This window comes from Excalfactoria chinensis, chromosome 3 (genome assembly GCF_039878825.1).
Source record: "Excalfactoria chinensis isolate bCotChi1 chromosome 3, bCotChi1.hap2, whole genome shotgun sequence".
NCBI lineage: Eukaryota > Metazoa > Chordata > Aves > Galliformes > Phasianidae > Excalfactoria > Excalfactoria chinensis.
In genome coordinates this window covers 83,501,098-83,519,909 of record NC_092827.1, presented here as the reverse complement: position 1 = coordinate 83,519,909, position 18,812 = coordinate 83,501,098, and the positions used below count along the sequence as shown (strand labels likewise).

Sequence of the window (18,812 nt, the reverse complement as noted above, 5' to 3'; positions counted from 1 at the left end):
CTGCAGGGAGTAAGGGAAGATAAAGAGATTGTGAGAGTTACTGACAGGAAGTGGAGGAGATGTTAAAGTCTTTGATGAGATCTGGAGAGTTACAGTAAATGGGAGAGCCAGGGTCATGCAGATGGAAGCTTCAAAGGAACAGCAACCAGGAAGAAATGAGGGAGTGTATTTGTTACAGGTAGTACTGATCTGATTAATCAGTGAGTACAAGAGCTGGTGACTGGGAGGCTGTGAGACTAAAAATGCTCTGTGCCCAGTGGATACCTACGTTCAGTTTAACTAATGCAAATGAATTGCCCACCTGTTTTTAAAAGGATTCCCAGAACTCTGTACTTTTAATTGCAAGTTCATGTAAGTACACTCTTGAGTGCTGTTCAGAAGAAACTGGAATCGAGTGTATTGTGACTAGCAATAGCTGAGCGTTATTAAAAAAACAACAGCAACAAAATGAAAAATCCCTAAATAACGACTTTGTATGGAGTTTTGTAGATCATGATGTGTGGCTGAATTTGATTTTGAGACAAGCGTATTGAATTTGTATAGGTCTCTGTAGAATATGCTTGTTTATACTTAACTCTGGCAGTAATAAATGCCTGTCATGTCCCATAAACTGATAAAAACTATTGAGGTGTTCTAAAATACTTTTGCTGTTGGAAGTAGTATGTTCTCTGATGTGAGCTGAATATATGTCCATTTCTCTTCTAGTTGTCATGGATGATGACGATGATGAATCCTGTCTCCTTGATCTTATTGGGTAAGTTTTGCCTGTGTAATTCTTCAGAAATGTTAGGTATCATATCAGTATTAGGTAACTTGCAGATAAGGTGAGTAGCTGTGCTATGTTGAAATGAAATGAAGCTGTACTTCCCTTTGTGGAGATGTATGTATAACATGACCTTCAGTCCCACTTCATGCTAGATGACACTCCACTTGTTGGCATTCTTCTCAAGAGCAGCTGGGGAATGAGTGGGTGGGAAGCTGCAGTCACTTTTCAGTTAATAGTAATACAAGGTCATCGCAACAGCACAGTAGTAGGGATGTTGTTACAGACTTCATTGCAGAAAACTATTTTTTAGGGGTTTAAGAAAAAAGAAAATTCAGCTTTTCCAGTGGTGGAACTGGAAACTTTGTTGACACTGGATGTATTTGAAAGGGAAAAGTAAGATTACACGGTTTTCTTCAACAAACAAGCAAACCTGAATTTCTACTAGTAACTTGTATTTGTGTAAAAACATCAGAATTGCTACCTAGTACTGTAAAGAATCCACAGCAAACAAGGATTTACTACCGTTTTCCTCAAAAGGTTCCGATCTTAGTCAAATCGGGGATTTTACTTTTTTTAAAGAAGATAAATTGCAGATTAATTTGTAGCAATATATTCCATATAGGTATCTCATAACTAGGTTACTGCAGTGCAAGGTTTTTGTCAGTTGTATAAATGCCAGGTTATCTTTGCTTGGCTGAACTTCGCATCAGGTATTTGGGAACAGGTAATGTCTTGTAAAACATAGAAACATCTCGTATGCGGTACTTTTGTTCAAACTCTACAAAAAGTTAGTATGGCATTGGTTATGTAGCAGCTATTAAAATGTGGTATCTATTTCATACAAGATTTTTGTTGTTTTTAATACTGTGTTAAATGTAGTGGGTAAATAGGTTTTCTACATTTCTTATGCACTGAAGACTTCCAGCAAAACCACCGAGAACATGAGAGAAAAGCAAAATGCTATCACAGTGGCTACCGTAATTTAGAGATGACTTTGTGGATACTCTAGCAAAAGCGTTGGCTGGAATGGATCATGGTTACTTTCTGTGTTGTGTGCTGTGCAAGATTACTGATTGTAGCTGTGAAAAATGAAAAGACATCCCATTTAACATTAAGATGGTAATCGACTGCGTTGGATAATTAAGTGCTGTGTCGTGAGTGTGAATCGTGGAGGTCCTGGTACAAGTTCACAGGTAGTCCAGAAAAGGAAGTGCTCTCTATCCGTATAAGCATTTTTCCTGGTGCTCTCAGCAATTGTCATAAGCATCTAGAAGAATGGACAACAGCATCTTTGGTTTTTGGTAAGTGCCTTCTAAAATTCCTTAGTTACTAAAGCCAGTGTTTAAGGTGATGAAGTATTCTCCCTTTTCAATTGTCCATTTCATGACTTATAGCAACTTCACTCACTGGCTTTTAAATGGCTTGATAATGTATCAGTAAAATAAGTGTGACGGAGCTCGTGATCTCACACAGTGATCTTTCTTCTGAATTGTTGAGATTTCTACTATGAAAAATATTTTTTTGCTTGTCAATATATGTAAGCACTTGCGTGTCATAAACATAATTGTAATAATAAACATAATTGTAGCATGAAGTCCCTGCCAAATGCTGCAATTTTAACACGTGCTTTTTAACACGAATGCAGTATTTATTTTTTTCCCCAAATAAGAGATGTGTTTTTGTGCTTTTAGAAGACTGTCAAACCTGCTACATTGACTTCTTTCCTTTTTATTTTCTAGGATGATGGAGAGATCTTCTGTTTCTCAATTATTATTATTTTTTCAATTATTTACTTCTTAATTAATAAAGATGTTTTAAAGCCAAAAGACTCCACGTCACTTTGCTCTTTAGACTAATGGACACGTTGGGAAATGATTTATAAGAATTAATAAAATAATCACTTGTAGCACATTCTAAATGCTTTTTATGAGGTCTACACATGCAATTATATTTAAGTATTTTTAAATTATTTGAATTTCTAACACTTGTTCTGTCAGGCCATGTTTTAAATCTGAGTTCTATTCAGTGATAGCGGCAGGTTCATGAAATGCACTGGAATTGTGTTTTGCGACATTTATTCAGTTATTTGTATGGTTGATTTCACTTGGTGTAGCTTTTTACTCTGGCAAAGAAGACACAAGGTTTTTGTTAACAGTGTCAGAAAGCATGTTAAAAGATTTGATTTGGTAAGAAATCCCATTGTCTTAAACAGGAGCTGAGCAGGTGCCATAATTAATCTGAGTAGAGAAGATGGTTGCTGTTTTAGTTCTCATGTTACTTGGTTGTAGTACTTTCCTTAGGGTTTGTACTGTGTGCTATTGTGAAATGCTTTGTTTTGAGAGAATGAGAGTAATGCCCTCATAAAAAGAAATAGTGTGACATAGATTTTGTGATGAACGTGGTTGATTGTCTCTGTACAATGACAGCAAATCTGATCAGCATCTGCAAATCATGCTGATAAACAAGGAGCTTTAAGTGGTGTACACTTTGAACTATGCACTAGAGTCAGTGAAACAAACCTGCTTTGTGTGAGTTAAGAGTGTCTGACAAGGTTAAATTCACCTCATTAGCAGAAAGAATCACCTAAATAGTAACTTTCTTTTTTTTTTAAGGGACCCGCAGGCACTGAATTATTTTCTGCATGGACCTAGTAGTAAATCTGTAAGTAGCATTTCCTATGTATGAGATATACAAAACCTTTACTGAGTGTATTGTTTCTCAACATGGTTTTGTTTGGTTTTTTTTACCAGAGCAACGAAGACTTGACAAACGCAGAATATTCTGTAGCCAACTCAAATTCCATTTTCGCCAACTCCAATGTAAGTGGTCAGGAGAGAAATGTTGTTTTGGAAACTGTGTGCTTCTTTTGCAGCTTTATTTGGCTTTCATGAAACTGACTTAAGTGGATATGGGCTTTGACCTTTTCCATATGAAAAATTTGAGGGTTCTCGTAGAACCACCTCATGGTGCTCAAGTATTTCTTTTGGGTTTTCAGTAGTGACTGAATCAAAAGACACTGGTGCTACTGGGCCATTTTTTTTTGCAAGTTTTCTAAAGCCAGTTGCTGAACAGCAAAAATGTCCTCCAGTGTAACTATTCAGTGAACTGGGCATGTAGGTTTAGTGATTGTAGATGTGGTAGCGCTCAGATGTTCTACATCTAATGTATTATTTCTACATCTAAATGTATATAAATATATATAAATAAATGTATATAAATATATATAAATAATACATTTAGATGTATTTTATTATCCCTGTGAATTGTGGGATATTTTTGTACCGTATTTCTAAGTAAAATCTGAACCAACAATTACGAAATTTAATTAGTGTTATTTTTTTATTCTTTATGCCGAGTAGCTAGTTGGGGATGATTTCTTCCTGTAATTTCAGTGTTAGAGGAGTCACTTGTAATTCATTAGGTGTTGTAAGTATTCATAGAATCATATCTCATAGAATAGGCTTAGATTGGAGTTGACCTTAAAGATCATCGAGCTCCAACCCTCCCAGTATTCTTTTTGAGCTAGGAATGTTGCAGCACTGGGTCGGGTTTTACTCAGTAATGTTGTGGGCTTCATGTACTTGGAGATACGTCCAAAGCTGAGCTGATGTAGTGTTGGCAATAGAACTTCCCTCGAGTGGGAGGCTGGACTAGGTGGTTTCCAGAGATCCCTTCTAACCCATGTTTCTTTTATTTCATTAGTTGATTGTTGTTGTTGCTGTTCCTTTGTTTTATTATGACCTATTCATCCCCAAGTTGTTTTGTTTAATACATACAGTAGGGTTTTCTTGTTAATTACTCTGTTTCGCTGTTGCTTTGACTTCATATGTTTGCCCTGTGTTCCTAGCTGATATGTGGGAATACTATAAATGTATTAGGACCTAACACAACATGAAATTCGTGGTGACTTTAGGGAGAGAAGGCAGCGTTTGGTCTTTTTTTTTCTTTTTTTTCAACCCCTTACTTCCCATCAGAATGAATGATTGCTTAACTTCTCCACCGATTTCAGGTTTGTTTCCTGGCTGTCATCAGTATCTGTTAAATCTCTCATGGGAGAGTTCCCTAGTCATTGCCTGGATTGTATCCAGTGACTTCTGTCACTTTCCTGCTAGGTACAGTGGAGCAGTTTGAGAGCAGAATATGCATGGAGCCAGTGAGAGTGAGACTCTCATTGATGCAGATTTGTGAAATTGCAGAGGCACTGATTTCTTGTTGAAAATGGCATGATGTTGTGTGTGGCTGTTTGGAATCATGGCAGCAGTGATAAGAGATGTTAAGCTGGAAGGTCTTAAGTTTCCAGTTTGCATATGTAAAATTATGTTTGGAGGTTAACTAGTCCTGAGAGCAGGGAATGAATCTCAGTATTCTTCATTTCAGGGGGAAAGTTTCAAGCTCTTTGTATTGACTGCATACAATATTATTTTTTTATTAAAATTGCTGTTATTATTAGTTGTTGTATTGTTAATATTAATGGTAGCATCATTAATTGGAATTCTTCCCGGTAATTTAGAGGTCCTGAGTTTCAGCAGAGACCTATATAGTGACTACTTTTTGCTCTGCCTGATGGTAGCCATGTACAGTGGAGACATCAGGACATTTAAGTGCTGATTTAATTCTTTTAATGAATGTTTATATTAATAAAATTGTGCGTGTATGTACATACATAAACATATCTAAATATTTTATTAAATTCTAAGTACAGTCAGTATTTTACAATGTGGGTGAAGTTTCATAAAATTCACAGGCTGATTCAGAAGCAGGTCAGGTTAAAATTCGAAATTAAATATGCTTAAATATTTAGGGTGGGGACATGGTTGCATGTGATAATTACAGCTTATGGTGTCTTTGCTTGTTTACATGAGATGAAAACAAATGTCTGTGACATTTAAGGAGTGAAAGCTCAGAGTATGAATGCAACTGATAGTTTCTCCACCCACATTATGCAATCCTGATCTAAGAAGAACTTGGATGTTTTTTCAGGAGTTGAGATGTGATTTTGGAATTTAGGAAGGTGTACTCATATCTAACTTAACAATAGTTGCAAGTATTTAATATCCATTTAAATTTGTCATTTCTGCCCTCCCTTAAGAACCTAACATTTGTGTTGTGAAGAGATTCTGGGCATAGTGTGGTGGTTTTTATTTTATTATATTTTTATCATTTTCTTTTTTTAAGGAAAAGTTGACAGCAGACCCTGAAGTAAAATAGGCTGGTTGGGTCTGATTTCTTTTACAGTGTTTACAGATTTACATTAGAAGAATTTTTAATTCAATGTGCTACTTAATGTTTGCTGTGGTTTTAGTGGCAGTAGTTCTCTGTAATCTTTTTCTGAAGACCTAAAACACAAAGTCTGTAGCATTGTTTTTCTTACTCTTATTTGTAGAACTCTTCATGATAAAGACTTAACACAGCTCCTTAATGTTGTGAAATGGCTGCTAATTTGCACTGTGTGATCATCGATCGGCAGTTTGTTTGTGTGAAAAAGCTTAATGGGAAAACAGATGAGAATTTCTGAAAAGAATTCATTTTATTATATTTCATTTCAGAACACTGATCCTAAGTCGTCTGTAAAAGGTGTAAGCAGTCAGCTTGGAGAGGGGCCTAGTGATGGACTGCAGCTGTCCAGTAGCCTTCAATTTCTTGAAGATGAACTTGTGTCTTCTCCTTTACCTGATCTTAGTGAGGATCAGCCTTTTGATATTCTTCAGAAGTCCTTGCAGGAGGCCAATATTACTGAACAGACTTTGGCAGAAGAGGCATATTTGGATGCCAGTGTAGGTTCCAGTCAACAGTTTGCACAAGCTCAGCTTCATCCTTCTTCATCAGCATCCTTTACTCAGGCTTCTAATGTTTCTAATTACTCAGGTCAGACGTTGCAACCTATAGGAGTTACTCAAGTGGTACAGCAACCTGTTGGAGCATCTTTTGCAAGCAATACAGTCGGCGTACAACATGGCTTTATGCAACATGTCGGAATTAGTGTTCCCAGCCAGCATTTGTCTAATAGCAACCAGATTAGTGGTTCTGGGCAGATACAGCTAATTGGTTCATTTAGTAATCAGCCTTCCATGATGACCATTAATAACCTTGATGGATCTCAGATAATACTGAAGGGTAATGGTCAGCAGACGCCTGCAAACATGAGCAGTAGCCTCTTGGTTCATAGACAGACTCCAAATGGTAACTCACTGTTTGGGAACTCAAATACAAGTCCTGTAGCACAACCTGTAACAGTTCCGTTTAACAGCACAAATTTTCAGACATCTGTACCTGTCCATAATATCATAATTCAAAGAGGTTTAGCACCAAACTCTAACAAAGTACCTGTTAATATCCAACCAAAGCCTGTCCAGATGGGTCAGCAATCTGCTTACAATGTGAATAACTTGGGAATACAGCAACATCACGTACAGCAAGGGATTCCCTTCGCTTCTGCAAGCTCACCTCAGAGTTCAGTAGTTGGTCCTCATATGTCTGTTAACATCGTTAATCAACAAAATGCAAGAAAATCAGTTACACCTCAGGCAGTTAGTAATGCTGGAGGTAGTATTGTTATCCATTCTCCTATGGGACAGCCTCATGCACCTCAAAACCAGTTTCTCATACCTACAAGTCTGTCTGTTAATTCAAACTCGGTTCATCATGTCCAGGCCATAAATGGACAGCTTCTTCAGACACAGCCTTCCCAGTTGGTTCCTAGCCAAGTGTCTGCTGAGCATGTCATGCTCAACAGGAACTCTACAAACATGCTGAGAGCCAACCAGTCATATTCTGGACAGATGCTGAATAATCAGAACACAGCTGTTCAGCTTGTTTCTGGCCAGACCTTCACAGCTCCTGGAAACCAAGTTATAGTAAATCATGGAACTTCACAGATTGTTGGTGGACAGGTGCCACTGCAGCAGGCGTCACCGACAGTGTTGCATTTGTCACCCAGTCAAGCTAATGCTTCTCAAGGTAGATCGAGTTTTACGACAATGTCACCTGGGCAGTCTGCAGTCTCAAGTATGTCAGCTTCTAATCGATTCGCTGTTGTAAGTTCTTCTGGTTCAGTACATCCTAGCTTGGGACCTTCAGTTCAGTCTGTTGCATCCGGAGGAAACTTTACTGGAGATCAGCTGACACAGAACAGGACTCAAGTTCCCATCAGTGCATCGCATCGTCTTCCAGCATCCTCTTCCAAATCCATCAGCACCTTTAGTCACACGTCAGTTGGAGTAACACAGCAACAGTTCGCCTTCAGTCAGGTAAGAAAACTGCTTCAGAATACAGCTGAAGAAATGATTCTAAATTGTGCTAAAATCTTGTTAACGAAGTACTAAAATGGTTAATGTGGAGGAGGTAGACTTTGTTAGGCTATATTATTACCCTACAATGTAACTGCTGAAAATCACTGTAACCTAGATACATCATTTCACTCAGTGTTTTCTGAAGTTTATCACTGAGTGAATGAGCCTGTCTCTTTTATTAATTCTGAAGTTTTTATTGGTGATTTATAGTGATATTTACTCAACTGCTTACCGTTGCTGCACTGCTGTTCGCAATTCAAAGGAACTGACATTGTAAGATTGTCCAAGTGTGGACTCTGAAAATCTTAGCATAGATACTGATGTAAAGCCTAGGGTACCTTTTTAGCACTGACAAGTCTTTTGTCATCACCAAGAATTATGTGTATGTTTTTGAGGTTTGGCCTGTTTCTTGGGTTTCTCTTTGTTGTTTACTTCCTGTAAGTAATCCATTAAAGTCAATCTTTTTGGCATTTTATGTGCTTATAGTTTTTGGATCTGGAGCTTTCAAATTTGAATCAGTCGAAGAAAAGGTGAAAGGTGTTTCTTAAAGTCCTTAGGGGGAAATACCTTCTAACGCAGCTTGTAAAAGTTTAGCTTGTCAACAAATATCTCTAAAAAGCGGTCTGTTAAGTAATAATTTTAAAAGTTTTGAAAGTGCCTTTTGGGTGAGAAGTGGTCCTTTTTGCCCAGTTGATGCAGTTGTAGTTTATATTCAGCTTAAGTTTGTCTGCTTTCATTAACGACCTTGCAAACGCATGTCAGTATTGAACTCATTACCATCTAACATTATTAGCAACTAATAATTATCTCAACTCTGCTCTTTATTGCTTTGTTTTGTTTTAGTTTGGTTATTTTTTCCTCTGTAGTCATTATAAAATAGCTATCTCAGAGTGGAATTGTAGCAATTACTGTTGTTTTTCTCTTTTCCCAGAGGTCTAATGCTCTTTGTTAACCAAGACCAAAATAGGCAATGTAATAGTGTGGCTTTATTTAGAAAATAAAGGCAAATGTGTTGTAAGACCACATTTTTAGTCTTCAGCAAAACTGCTAGCACAGATTGTAATGTTTTGTTTGCAGATGAGTAATTTGAAGACTGACTTTTTCTTCATGTGTCTCTATTTTTGTATTTGTAGGATGCATGTTGAGGCCAGTGAGTTTCAGCAGTTACAAAAGCATAGAATTCCTTAATGCTGTAAAAGAATATATTTTTCAGGTAAAATTTTGGAGCCAAAAAGTGGCAGTGTGGTCTTACCTATAGAGAACAGATTCTACTGCTTCCCACAATCTTCTTAGCCTGTTTTTAAGTCTTAAATGTTGTAAAGTATCATAAGGTCAGTATCATTTAGTTATTGAACACCAGGGAGTTTGTTCTATTGAGTGTTTTTCTTGAGACTGTTTTGCAGCTTTGAGACTCTAAAAGCTGAGCTACCTGAAGGCTGCTTTTTGAGTCAGGGTGAATCACAGGGCATCCAGAACGTACCCTCTGTGTATTTGTACTGTTTGTGGAGTTTCTGTTTCTCACTGATATACCGTATGCAGTTCTTGAACTCAGTATAAGAAGTCAAGGTGGGACTTCACCAGTAACAAGTTTGTGGCTGAAGGAGGGTGCATAGGGATGCATTTGCCTATTCCTGTTCTTTTCTTCTTTCTTAAAGCTTTCAGTAAATACTTCAGTTTTTTACTTCTGTTTTTAATGTGTGTGCTACAGAAGAAAGGTATGAGCCAGACATCACCAGTTTCTGCGTCAAAGGCTCAAGATAATTTGAGACAACATCAACTATCAAGTCTTCTGAGCAACACGCTGCCAGGTGAGCCATAGTCTTTTTAAAATCATTCTGTTGTCAGTTCTTTTGCAGCAGCAGCAATAGATTCTTTTTCACATTGTCAGACTTGTTGGCTCATGTTGATAGAAGTTATCAGAATTTTATTTTTAGGAGACTGCAAACAAAATTTTTCAGTGTTCATTGTGTACTTTTTGAAAAGGTGGATCTGGTCTGTAGAGAATTAGTTTTTCCCTCTTTAAAATCCAGCAGAATTGAACTGTCTTTTCTTCCTTTTTTGCAGCTTGGAGAAATGCAGATATCAGCTACAGAATTCTCTGAAACTTTTCTTGTGAAAGGATGAATAGTATGCAAAAGTTAGTTGCAGAAAAGTTCAGTAAAGTTAGATAGTTAAATAAGAGTATAGAGAAGTTTGATAAAATGTACTGTGTTTTGTTTGGTTTTTTTTTCCTCAGTAAATTTTTGGGATGCTGTACTTCTGGTATGTGAAATTCTTGCTGTGTTGCAATAGTGTGATAGGAAATCCTTATGTTTAAGGCCTTCTGTAGTTTGCAGCACAGAGAATCACTTGTTCCGTTTTTAGATGTCAGTTTGTCCCCAGGATAGTTATATCAGTGTTTTTAAACCTAAACGCCAAAAATTCAAGTAGAATGATTGGGATAGGTACGTCAAATTGTTCTGATCTTGCTTAGGATAACAGTCTTTTTAATGTATTTTTTTTTATAGGGCAGGACTCTGGAGGAAAAATCATACAGCAATCTCTTGGAACATCGCAAGAAAAAGGAGTAGGATCATCTTCAGTTCAGTGTATACAGGTGGAGAATACTTTCATTTAAATGTTTGCCTTTAAATGTTAGTGAAGTTGCCATAGCTAACATTGAGTGTTTTGTCAGTTGATGTTCTGAAAATGCTGGTTTGAGATGTCCTCGCTTAGTGGAGTTTGATTCTGTTGCTTCCTGAAGATAATTTGATATGATAATGCAGTTATTTCATTTAGTTGAAGATGAGGTGGGCATTCTGTTACTTCTTGTAAACGTAGCTATTGTGTGCCTGGTTGGGTAAGGATGGTTTATGAGAAGGAGCAGAAACATTCCATCTTTTTGATTCTTTCTGCATTGTCTTCTTTCCTCAGCATATGTTCATTGCCCACCAGAAGTTTTCCTGTGTGTGTATGAATTATGTACAGAAATTTAATAGTGCTTCCAGGGTTTGGGCCAAGAATGGGAGGTCAGTTTTTGTAGAATGGAAGTAAGTTGTGAGGGAGGATATGATTCTTACATTCCCAGACTGAGCTATTGAGGATGGGGCTTGAATTAGTCCAGGACGTGCAGGTTTAGTTGTGGATAGAGCTAAATTACAAAATCACAGGAAAGAAAAACAGGGAAAGGACGTGATTCACAAGTTCCATTTGTTGCTGCAACTGTACTGACTGATACACATGTAGTACAGAGCATACAGTAGTGCTCAGTTAGGAGTTCAGCTTGTGTTTTTTAATTATTGGTCAGATTTGCTTTCTCATGTGAGGGTGAGTGCTTTCTATGCAGTGGAGGTTCAGAGTACCTCAAAAGAAAAGAAACCTTTCCACCTGCTAAATTTGATAATCAGCCTTTTTCCTAGTGAAGAATGTATAAGCACTGCAGTTGAAGTGTGGTCTAAGAGAAATGACTTCCATATTTCATGGTTAATGTGCCTTATGAAAACATGAGATGCATAAGTGTGTTTATACTTGCTTGGTGATTGCACTCAGTACTGGTACACTTAGCTGGCAAAAATAAATGCTGAAATGTGAGCTTTGCAGAGGAAGGGATATGCTATAATTTGTCTCTTACTTTGGACTTAGGTGGATGGTCATTTAGTTGGACAGAAACGACCTGCTGCTAAACAGTTAACTAAAGGAGCTTTGTAAGTCACTGTCTTATGTAATTTTATTACAGATATTTTCTCCAACTTTCATCACCCTTTAGTTTTCAGTAGTGAATAAACTTTGGTTAGATTATATGCTAATTATAGATATCAATTTCCATTGCAGTATGCTACAGCAGTTACAAAAGGATCAGATGCAAGCTGTGACACCAGATAAAAGTCAGTTCAGATCATTAAATGATGCAGTTCAGAGACTCCTTTCATATCATGTGTGCCAGGGGTCACTGCCAACTGAGGAAGACTTAAGAAAAGGTAATTTCCATCTTTTAAGTTTGCATTAGGGTTGTAATTAATATATTGAGAGAATCCTTCATGCAATTTGGAGCAATTAGAAAGGGAACATTTTAAGGTTTGTGCAGGTTACTGAAGTACAGTGTTTGAAAGTATGTTCTTGTCTTTCTAGTGGATGGTGAATTTGAATCTGTAGCTACACAGCTGTTGAAGAGGACACAAGCTATGCTGAACAAATACAGATGTTTACTCATAGAAGATGCAATGGTAAGGAGTATAATGCAGATAGAAGAAATCCTTTATACGATGTGATTCTGTTTGTAAAATTAATTCAGGAAGGTGAGAGCTGGCACTACAGTTAATTTTGTTAATGCTCTTTAGTGATGTATCATTATGTGTATGTATATAAAGAAACATACATACGCACACCTATGTGAAGTTTACTGTTGTGCTAGCAATCTGAGTGACTGACTTGGATTCAGTTTAGGCTCTTATCTTAAAACCAGTGATTTATGTTGAGTTCATGTTTTGCATACTGCTTAAGGCTGCTGTTCATATATAGATTCAATAGACCTTAAGGATACATTAACTTCTGATTTTTGTTGATATTTTGCACTTGCTCTGAACAGGCTGTGCTTTCAGTGGACAACCATAAAGAGCCTGGTCCCATCCACTTATCTAATGGGAGGGAGTCATTTGTAACCAGTGATAAGAACCTCTTGGTCTTCCCTTCTCCAGACTGAGCAGCCCCAGTTCTCAGCCTTTTCTGATTAGGGAGATGCTCCAGGCCCCTAATCATCTTTGCAGCCCTCTGCTGGGCACTCTCTAGAAGTTCTGCCTTCTGAACTGAGGAGCCCAGAACTGGACACCGTACTCCAAATACAGTCTTGCAGGGTAGAGTAGAGGGGGAGGAAAACCTCGCTCGACCTTCTGGCCATGTCCATTCACGTTCAAATTTGAATATAAAAGACATTCAAATCATTCTAGTTAGGGATAGTAATACATAGTCAAATAGGATTGCATAATAGAAGTGTCACAACTAACATGACTTTGGTATCTGGCAGTCCTGTTTAAAAGGTAGTTACCATCGTGTGTATTTGCAAGTAATTGCAGATGTAGAAGGGAGATAGGAGATGAAAACCTGTTCTTTTAGCATCTGGAATATTGTATTGTTATATTCCATTCAGTCCTTTTGGGATGAAGTTATTTGGAAGAACGTTGAAGTTTGGAGCTAATTACCTGTATTGTAACTTAACAGCCAGTGAGCTTTTTTTCTGTGATGGATGCATCCTTTGGCATGAAAGCATGGTCTGCCAAATGCAACTCAGCATAAACTACTTGAAAATACCAATACTATTGGGAGAGAAGTTCAGGGCAGAAACAAGAACATGGGGTGGTCCCAGTTGCAACATTTTTCCTGTTTTTCTTTTTGTTTTTCCTTCTGAAAATTACTGTAATTCTTGTAAAAGCACTGAGTGGAAAATGTATGCAGTTACGAGAAGTTGTAATACTGAAAACTAGTATAGTGATTCCAGTTGTTAGATTTAATAAAATGTGAATAATGCTTTATTGTTGAATTTCAAAAGTTGTGGTCGTTGTAAAGATCATTGAAGATGCTGTGGAATTACGGGTGATTTTCACACATATATATGTAAGCCATTGAAAAGTAACTAAACTGTAAGTGTTTTGATTCAGCACAGACACGAGTGACTTCAGAGGTGGTTTTTCTTTTTTTCATTTTCCTGCAGCGGATAAATCCATCTGCAGAAATGGTTATGATTGATAGGATGTTTAACCAGGAAGAAAGAGCATCTCTGACCCGGGAGAAGCGTCTTGCACTAGTGGATCCTGGTAAGTGATGGTTAACTTCTGAATCATAAGCATAGTGTTGGTAGTTAAAAAATACCTGTAGCTACAGTGCGGCACTGATGGTTAGCTGTTTTAAAAATGTTCAGATAGTATGATAGATAGATAGATAATGATAGATAGATAGAATGTGTGATAGTACAATTTAGAAGATAGAAATACTAGACTTCCTAATATTGCATGAGAGTATTTGAAATACTTGCAGTGCTTTTAGGATAGTTTTGCTGTGTACGCTGTTTGCTTACCATGCTGCTTAATTTGGTGATCAGTTCCTGCTCTTAAGCATATGCATATTTCTTAAAGACATGAATTGCCAGACTGTGAATGTTACCTGAGTGTCAGTACTAAGAAAAGCCCAGCACAGTTTTTTTTTTTGTAAATACATGCTAAATAGTTAAACATGGTTTTAGTGAATGTAGCTAAAGTAAAATGTTGCTGCTTAATTTTTCAGATGGTTATCAGGCTGATTTTTGTTGTTCTGCCAAACAATTTGATAAAACAGCTGATGAAGCACAGACCAGCAGAAGTGACCATCAGTCTAGCAAAACATTACCTTCTCGAAGTCAGACTACCAAAACCCAAGCCAGAGACCGACCAAAACCCAGCTCAGCTGAGTCCACAAATCACAATAAACTTCCTCTAGTGCCTAACAACATTTTGACATCACAAGAAGGAACTACTAAAAAATCTGAGAGCCTCACTAAAGCTTTAAAGTTTGAGAAAGCTAATTGTTCTTCTGGGAGCCAATACAAGGCTGTTTCTGAAGAAAAGATGGTTGGTAAAATTTTTACCAAGTCAGCTGAGAATTCTTTGAGTTCTGAAGACTTCTCCAAAACTGTTTCAAGAGGCAATCATGGAACACACAATAAAATATCAAGGAATACAGTCCAATCTTTCTCAAAGGTAACATGTAATAATTCCTTCAAAGACAAAACTCTGAGGAGCCCTCCAAAGAATGAGGTTTTACATCCTGATAACATGAAAGGCTCCAATGAACCCCAGCAAGACTTACTGCTGAGTAAGAGTTTAGAAACGACATTTAAGAATATCTTGGAACTTAAAAAAACTGGGAGACCGACACAAAATGAGGCATCCAGTAGTGGCTCTGTTGACTTAGAATTTCCTAATTTTTCACCTCTTGCTTCACAGGAAAACTGCTTGGAAAAATTTATTCCAGACCACAGTGAAGGTGTAGAGACTGACTCTATTTTAGAAGCAGCTGTAAATAGTATCTTAGAGTGTTAATAGTTACAATACCCTGGAAAAGTTATGTTTCTCTTAGCAGAAGCAAATGTGAATGACACCACAAGTACAGCCTGACATACATTTAAGGTTAACCTTTCTAAACTAGATTCTGTTCTGTGTTTGAGAGCAATACTCATTGTGGTTACAGTGAGATAGCCAAGTAAAGTTAATCCTTGTTAGAATGCAGTCTGTTAGGGCCTTACTATTTCAAGTATTATTATGATAGTGCTTTTGATAATTGTGCAGTCCTGCAGCATAACAAGGTTGCAGGTCATTAGGCCCTGTGTAATATGGTAATATACTGACAATCACAGTCATTTGAAAGGATATATTTATTAAGAAGACGTTTTTTTTAAAGGTGATGGAAGCAACAATTCTCCCCCTACCCTTTTCCACAAATCATTGGATTTTTAAGTTGTTCTGGAAAACCCACTGTACCTCTATTCAGAAGTGATAATTTGCTTTGTAATGAAATCTGTGTTCTAGGAGTCTTAAGTTGGAAGGATGTCATCACTGTGTTAACAAGGTTTCATAAGTTGAACTTAAAGTGCTTTTCTATTGCTTTTTGAGCAGAAACTAGTCCTTGATATATTTGTAGTGGGTAAGTTTAGTCTGTGAGATGATATTATATGGTCTTAGTCACAGTGGCATGATATGAAGTAATAAATGCTTGACTAAGGAAGGTAGATTGGAAGCCAGTAAGTGGCTTCTTGTGTACAGGTTGAGGCCATGATAGAGCCATGAATTTATATATATATTACATATATATTAACTCTTCTTCAAGAGATATTGCATTTTATAATTGGATGTAGTCAGCCTTGAGTCTTTCTGAAGTGGTATAATTTTGTTATTATTTTTTTCTTTGATTTTTTTTTTTTAACTTTTTTTATTTTTAGACCAAGTGTCAAAAGCACTTTTATTTGAAAGCTGGTAAGATATTTGTAGCTTATATTTTAAGAGGACATTAGCCTTACTTGGAAAAAATTTGAAGGCCAGTGTTTATTTTTTGATTTTTCTTTTTCTTTTTTTGCTATCAGAGAATGTTGAAGCATCCACTGTAGCAGTCACGATTATCAAGATATGTACAGACCAAAGTTGATCAGCAGTCCCATTGTTAAAACATATCTAAAAGTGTGTAATTATTAATTCATATTGTAGAGCCAAGTGAAAAACTATTGCATGGTTTGCATTTGGCTTGCTGTCATGTTGGTAAGATAGAGTCTTATTATTTTATTTATTTATTTTAATCTATGATGTCTTTTTTTTTTATTTTTTTATTTTTATTTTGCCTCCCATGCTTCTCTTTCATAGTCTACTTTGGTCATAAGTGCTTACGTGCACATAAAAACGCTGACATAGTCTTGTGCATGTAGTATATATGTCTGCTCAGGAGGATACAGCTTGTGTGATTTCTAAGATATGCTTACGTTCTCCCCCAGACCTCCCCTCCAGTTTCTCAGAAATTACCATTCATTTTCCAGACTTACAGTCTTCATGATCTCGAGGCTCATTGTGACAAACTGTGGTTGTCAGTTAGATTGCCAGGAAGGAAAACAAAGAGGTAGAGTTTTGCTGTCACGTAATTCAGTCAAGCTGAGTAGGGTAGAAGAAAGCAGAATTATGTCCTTGTGACAGTGAAAGACTACAGTGCAACTCAGTATTGAGCTACAGTCCGCTGTTTGACCACTAAAGGAAACCAAATCTTGAAAGCAACAGGAGAAAGATAAACTTGCTTAAAATTCATTTTCCCTTTGAGGTGGATGGAAATGCTGTTGGCTTTTTTTTTCTTTTGTATATTACTAGTTGCCATTTAAAAAAATTGTGCCAATTTTAAAGTATCTATGTTTGTAAACCCCAACATTCCCGAGTGTTGTAGAAAATATTGGAAGTAATAACAAGCATTGCCAGTTTTAAATTTTTAGCTAAGTGTCCATAGAATAGACTCTCAGGCAGTTATTTGTTCTTTTACGGGCAAAACTGATGATATAGTCTTCACCTATTGCCTTTTAAGTTTGATAATATGCTCACGGCTGTGTATTCTGATGCACATATACCTTGATTTTGGAAATATAACCATTCTAAACTATCTGGGAAGAAAAAACAAAGTTACACAGCTGTATGCTAACTAATTAATTCTTTTATAAAGGAAAAAGAAGTTGCACATTTGTTGATTCACTTGCTTTTTGTGCTACTTCAAAATGGGTACGGTGTCTGTACAGCAAATTGTATGCAATTGATGCATATCAGGCTGTGTGTCTGCTATTGGATCTTATTCTGGGATGGGGACAATGGTGTTAAAAATGGCAAGTTGCATAAAGTAATGATTGTTGATCTGGTCAGACACATTTCCCTGAACTACATATGAGAGGAACCCACTGAAGGGTCCTAGCAAGGTAAATGTTAGATTGATCATGTGCTGTTGTTCGCTCCTTTGAATTCAGCTCTAAAGGAATTCTGGTACGTTGTGAAGCAGGAAATGAAAGAATTGTACTTTTGTTGTGGTTTTTTGTTTGTTTCTTTTTTTCTTTAGAAGTCTAAATTAATCCTATGGACTCAAATCCAGCAAAGTATTGCGAATGTGCATGACTTTAAACATGTTTTCATTATTTTGCTGGATCAGCATTGTGTTTTCGATGTTATTTAATACTGCCTAATATTAAAACAAATTTTAAACTGGCAATTAAGAAAAAAGATGTTCATTTTGAAGATTTTAGTATAATTTATCTGTTAGATTAGGGAGGCCTTACAGACTGACTTCACTTAAAGAGGATGTGTCACTTATTGTCAGTGTGGTATGGACTTTATTTGCTTAAATACCTTCATTTGTAAAGTATGTCTCACTTGAAATTGCTTTGTATACATTTTGTAAAAATATTTATAAAATGTTTTGTAAAAAAAAAAAAAAAAAGTATAACAAATTGCAGTTTATTTTGTTATGTTGGATAAATACTGTTAAAAGACACAAGTCAGTAAATATATTGTTAATCCATGGATAGGAAATGTTTAGTTGGAGATGACAAATTGAAACAACCATTGCAATACAGCCAAAGATTTGGGAAAAATGCGTATCTGTGATTGTCTTGATTTAACTAAGTTGAATATTTACATTTCCAAAAGAGGATTGCTCTCAGTTTTAAGTAATATGGTTGCAAAATATTCTTACTTCCGTGCTTCTTAAAATTTATCCATATTATATGTTATTATATAGGCCAGCTCTTCGTAGTTTATGAAACTTTTGAATGTACACTACTGAGGCTTGGTTCATATGGCATAGCACGCAGCATTACATGCAGCAATACTCACACCAGTATAACAGGATTGGCAGTGATCCTGCTGCGTTGTCATCATCTTACCTTGATGAGGTTGCTGAGAGACGTTCTCCTTCTCCTGTCTGTTCTCACAAAGTAGAGGTATCATCTTCCTGATACCAGGGGGAGATGGTAGAAGAAGAGTTTGTGTTTGTCAAGCAGCCATCTCATTCATGTTGGCAGTATTTCCCACTTCTTTCTTTGTGAGAAGAAGATACTTTAATTGCTGATGATGTAACTTCCTACTTTTAGAAGGGTAATGACTTCTTACCTGTGATTGAATTTTTCAGAAAATGTGCTGAGATTCTGATCTAGTAAAGCTCTTATGCTTGGAACTTCATCACTTTAAACTTGGAGGCTATGAAAATGAAGGACTGGTGAAGTATACCACCTCTCATCGTGG

The 18,812-nt window shown here is 36.7% G+C and overlaps 1 protein-coding gene across 3 annotated transcripts in view; it reads left to right on the top strand.

Annotated features, from left to right (window-relative positions):
• The window catches only part of BICRAL (BICRA like chromatin remodeling complex associated protein), a 29,166-nt gene extending 11,008 nt beyond the window's left edge, over positions 1–18,158 (top strand). For all 3 annotated transcript variants that reach the window (XM_072332989.1, XM_072332990.1, XM_072332991.1), the window contains 11 exons: positions 706–754; positions 3,379–3,427; positions 3,517–3,585; positions 6,313–8,013; positions 9,764–9,863; positions 10,563–10,651; positions 11,677–11,738; positions 11,866–12,011; positions 12,163–12,257; positions 13,739–13,841; positions 14,308–18,158. In XM_072332989.1, the coding sequence (XP_072189090.1) occupies positions 711–754; positions 3,379–3,427; positions 3,517–3,585; positions 6,313–8,013; positions 9,764–9,863; positions 10,563–10,651; positions 11,677–11,738; positions 11,866–12,011; positions 12,163–12,257; positions 13,739–13,841; positions 14,308–15,101 (3,252 nt within the window). In that variant the 5' untranslated portion in view covers positions 706–710 and the 3' untranslated portion in view covers positions 15,102–18,158. The remainder of the gene's footprint in view (positions 1–705; positions 755–3,378; positions 3,428–3,516; positions 3,586–6,312; positions 8,014–9,763; positions 9,864–10,562; positions 10,652–11,676; positions 11,739–11,865; positions 12,012–12,162; positions 12,258–13,738; positions 13,842–14,307) is intronic.
• Positions 18,159–18,812: the final 654 nt, after the last annotated feature.